This window comes from Oratosquilla oratoria, chromosome 1, assembly GCF_046742065.1.
Source record: "Oratosquilla oratoria isolate Oo_2021 chromosome 1, ASM4674206v1, whole genome shotgun sequence".
In the NCBI taxonomy this organism is placed as follows: domain Eukaryota; kingdom Metazoa; phylum Arthropoda; class Malacostraca; order Stomatopoda; family Squillidae; genus Oratosquilla; species Oratosquilla oratoria.
The window spans coordinates 30532957-30537956 of NC_134777.1; the positions used below are offsets into that span (position 1 = coordinate 30532957).

Sequence of the window (5000 nt, forward strand, 5' to 3'; positions counted from 1 at the left end):
TCTTTTTTCAACCACAGATATTAATTGATCACTGGGAACCATTCAGTGTGTATGTATAAACTTTCCCACGCGCACATACTAGCGAATACACTATCATGGCGGAGGTGAGTTGAACGCAACTTTTCGTGTATGTCTATGTAATTCGAGCACACAAATATAAGAAATTTGTGCTCAACTTATATCTCTCGTGATAGCGTATTGGGCTACTTCACTGTAACTTTGTTACGGCTTAGCTGGGTCAGAATCCTCGGCTCGTCCACGTTTCAATTTCCAACGGATGCCTCCATCGACTCACTCGTAGTCTCGACTGCAATGGCATGGAATTAAAAGTGATTTGTGGTTGAAAAAAGATATATATATATATATATATGTATATATATATATATATATATATATATATGTATATATATATGTATATATATATACGGTTAAAAATGAAACAGAATATTCAGAGGGTCGTCTGCTTCAGATCTACTTAAAGGCAGCACAATTCAGTTTTACAGAATATATTTGGGGCTATGGCCCGCGGTTAAAGGGGATAATATTCTTCGATTACGTAACAAATTCAGTGATATGTATGAAGAAAGATGAGATCTTTAGTGGAAGTGACAAACTATCAAATACGAAAGGGCAGTAGTAGGGAGTTATCGTTTTATCATAATCCTAGTATTTATTGTGACCTACACAGTTGCAGGGGCTCGATGTCTTTAGTATAAATAAACGATGTTACCAAATAACTTTTACAGTACATTTTGTCAGCTCATTGACGAACACTCAGACGGCTTTGGTTTCTCAGATCAAAATAGATGATTTGATATTTTACATAATACAAAGAAAATACAATTATTGCAAGAAAAAATCTCATATGGGTGATGAGGTTGAATATTTGTGACTCTAAGAACATTTGTGATTATTAGTTTTTCTTATGGGCCGTGTACCAAAGCAATCCTGAATAAAAGACTACTGATATTTCCCTCTGGCTAGAAAGAAATAAGAAAAGGAAATGCATGTGAACTACGAGACAACAAAACATTGTTTTGGGTCAATTGTTGGGGCCAAAACATTCCATATCCATGCAAACATAATCGCAGTCCAATATACACCAAATTCGGTTCAAACAGGCTTATCGTCTTATTTCCATATAACGACAATTTCAAACCTTTATCCAAGTGCCATGTTCTAAAATACTGCTCTTGTCAGGTACAACTAAGAATTAAGAATTATACAAGTTTCTGAGTATCAATACAAGGTTCTAGTTGAGAGAACCCAACGCTTACGAGCCAGCCCTAAACGGAATCGTCAAATAACATCAAGGGCATGACAATGTGTGTACATGTGTATATGTGTGAATGGATGTGAAAGCGTATGGATCCACTTGCATCGGAGTGTATGTGCGTGTAAGTGGATGTGTGCGCGTGAATGCGTGCGTGTGTACAAGTGTGCATATGGGCGCATATATGTACCTTTTTACCTGACTCTATGTATCAAATTGTAGTACAAAGGAAAAGAGGTACAGTTGTGGGTTTCTATCTCTCTCCCCAATGCAAACTCTTGTTAGTGTGTGTGTGTGTATTCATTTGGTCTTTGGATCACGTGTTCGTGATCGACAGCTATTTCCCTCCTGGAAGAGAGCTCAGAGCTCGTAGGTCCGATCTATGGGTAATGCTATGACCTTGCACACACACACACACACACCCAACTCCCCGCCCACGAAAGTCAGAGTAACGACCCGAAGCGCAGCGGTACCGAAATAATTTCGGCCCTGGGCAGGATTCGAACCAAGAACTGCGGGCCACTATGGTGGCAGTTCAGCGCTCTACCAACTACGCCACCGAGTGAGTGTGTGTGTGTGTGTGTGTGTGTGTGTGTGTGTGTGTGTGTGTGTGTGTGTGTGTGTGTGTGTGTGTGTGTGTGTGTGTGTGTGTGTGTGTGTGTGTGTGTGTGTGTGTGTGTGTGTGTGTGTGTGTGTGTGTGTGTGTGTGTGTGTGTGCACGCGCGCGCACAGGCGTGTGTATTGGTGTAAACTTGCATTTTCATGTACCTCCGTGTGTGATCGTCCCACTTTCTCGAGATCAGAGAACTTGTTAAACAATTAAAAAAATTTCCATTCGAATAATATAACCCCCTTTACAATCACCTTTCCACGGGAAACACTAATACTAGTATGTTTTCATTTTTGCTGCGTTGCTAATCTACGTGGGTCGTCTACGTGGTTCATCTGCGTGGCATATCTCCACGGCGTGTCTACGCGACTCCAACACCCGATTCTACTACGCAACCACCACGTGACTGTCACGTGATTCCTACGTTATCATAACATTCTACCACGTGCTAACGTGACGTGCGCGCAACCTTTCTACGTGATGCTACCACGCGACTCGACTACACAACCAATGCGACATTACCACGTGACTCAAATACAACGTTATTCAATTACAATGCTTCCATTACGTGACTGATACACGATTTGACTACGTGACTCGAGTGCATGATCACTATATGACTCAATCTTCATTCGACTGCGTGACTCGATTCCATAACTCAACTCTGTGACTTGAATACATGATCGATTACATGACTCGAATACGCTATTACGTGACTTGAATACGCGACTACGTGACTCGACTACGTGAATGTGACTCAAATACGCGACTATGTGACTCGAATACGCGACTACGTGACTCGACTACGTGAATGTGACTCAAATACGCGACTATGTGACTCGAATACGGGACTATGTGACTCGAATACGCGACTACGTGACTCGAATACACGAGTACGTGACTGGATTCCGTGACTCGACTACATGCCTCTACAACGGAACGCGATTGTGTTATAATGACGTGATAACCACATGAATCAACTACGTGACAACATGACTCGACTATGTACGATTAATAAACATGTGACTAACAACCACGTAACTTGATGACATTACTACGTGGCTCGACACGCTACTACGACTCGATTCGGTGTGGACAGCACACGACTGTACATCCGGCGACCAGTCCTTGAGGCGACTTGGGCACTGTACGGTATGCCCTTTGGTGGGTACCTGTGGCTCAGCGTTCCTTTCCTCGTCCTCGTCTGTGGTGAGTTCATGACCCTGCGATCTTCAACTCTCAGGTGCTCTCACTTCACCTTCAGTACCGCACACTTGTACACCTTTCCTCGACCCTTCACGCAGGCACACATTTGCTCTTTTTACTCAATCGGATTCTTTTATCAATATATATATATATATATATATATATATATATATATATATATATATATATATATAATATATATATATATATAATATACATATATATATTTATATTTTATATATATATATATATATATATATATATATATGAATAAATGATAATAGACATTTAGTAGTAGTAATATTTTTTGTTGATATCAGTATTAATGATGAAATTGATACTATGATAGATGTGCGGACGAAGGAGATGATGATGATGATGATGATGATGATGATGATGATGATGATGATGATGATGATGATGATGATGATGATGATGATGATGATGATGATGATGATGATGATGATGATGATGATGATGATGATGATGATGATGATGATGATGATGATGATGATGATGATGATGATGATGATGATGATGATGATGATGATGATGATGACGACGATAATAACAACAATGACGACGACGATGATGATAACGATGACGACGATGACGATGACGATGACAACGACGATGACGATGACGACGATGATGATGATGATGGTGATGATGATGATGACGACGACGATAATAACAACAATGACGAAGATGACGATGACGATGATAACGATGACGACGATGACGACGATGATGGCAACGACGATGACGATGACGACGATGACAACGATGGCGACGATAACGACGATGACGACGATGATGAGGATGACGGCGATAACGATGAAATTATAACAAATATAATAAAGGCCACATAAACGTACAGAAGTCCTATATCCACCTCTTGCCCGCACAGCCCTGATGACCTGGTCCCTGAACCGGCTGAGCAACGTCTTTGGCCACACTTCCCACGGGATCTCTCCCGGCGAGGCCTTCTGGATTATGTTCTCCGGCCTGATGCAACAATGTGAGTCTGAAAAGGTATCTCTTGTATCTCGCGGCTCTCTTCGCCAACATTATTCTCACTATTATTATTACCACCGACAGTTCACCGGTGCTTCAATCCATGTGGACGACATCGCTCCTCAATTATGTTGTCAGACACTTGAACTATAAATCTTACATCTCGCTGAATTATCATTCTTTTCCAATATGTATATACATACATATATATATATATATATATATATATATATATATATATATATATGTATATATGTATGTCGTAAGAAAGCCACAGTCAGAGAAAATAAACGTCGAATGAAAGAAGATTCTATATTTCGGCTACCAAATGTAGCCCTCTTCAGGAAAGTACTTTCCTGAAGAGGGCTACAGTTGGTAGTCGAAACATAGAATCTTTTTTCATTCGAAGTTTATTTTCTCCGACTGTTGGTTTCTTGTGTGTTATCTACAAATGTGCTACTACATTTCTGTTTAGATATATGTATTTTGTTAGAATGGTTACTTGAAGGGTTCATGTAGCTTCTGATCTTACACAAAAATGACCCTTTTAGAATATGCGGCAAAAACTTTCCTCAGACGTTCAGTCGAATAAAAACACCAACAACCTATTGTTAAGTCTATCACGTTTACTCGATTCATATACATTTGTTTTGAGCATTTTGTTTCATTCTTTATCATTTTTTTTTTTATAAATTCTTTATTGAATAGCACTTTGTTTCCGTTTTTTACTTCAGTGTTTTATTTGTTTTTTTAGTTTTTTGTATTGTAACTAATTTTCCCCTTTTCTTTATAAATTCTTTATCGATGATCACTTTTTTGCCGTGCTTTACTTCAATGTTTTATGTGTTTTTTTTTCAGCGTTCTGTATTGTAACTAATTTTTCCCCTTTTCACA

The 5000-nt window shown here is 39.4% G+C and overlaps 2 protein-coding genes across 2 annotated transcripts in view; one reads left to right on the forward strand and one right to left on the reverse strand.

The window, feature by feature from the left end:
- Positions 1-5000, reverse strand: part of LOC143032553 (hemicentin-1-like) — a gene marked incomplete at its 3' end in the record, with an annotated part of 400485 nt that overhangs the window by 159307 nt on the left and 236178 nt on the right.
- The window catches only part of LOC143031408 (glutamate receptor ionotropic, delta-1-like), a 34667-nt gene that overhangs the window by 15047 nt on the left and 14620 nt on the right, over positions 1-5000 (forward strand). The window contains exons 12-13 of the mRNA XM_076195190.1: positions 2983-3092; positions 4000-4110. Of these exons, the coding sequence (XP_076051305.1) occupies positions 2983-3092; positions 4000-4110 (221 nt within the window). The remainder of the gene's footprint in view (positions 1-2982; positions 3093-3999; positions 4111-5000) is intronic.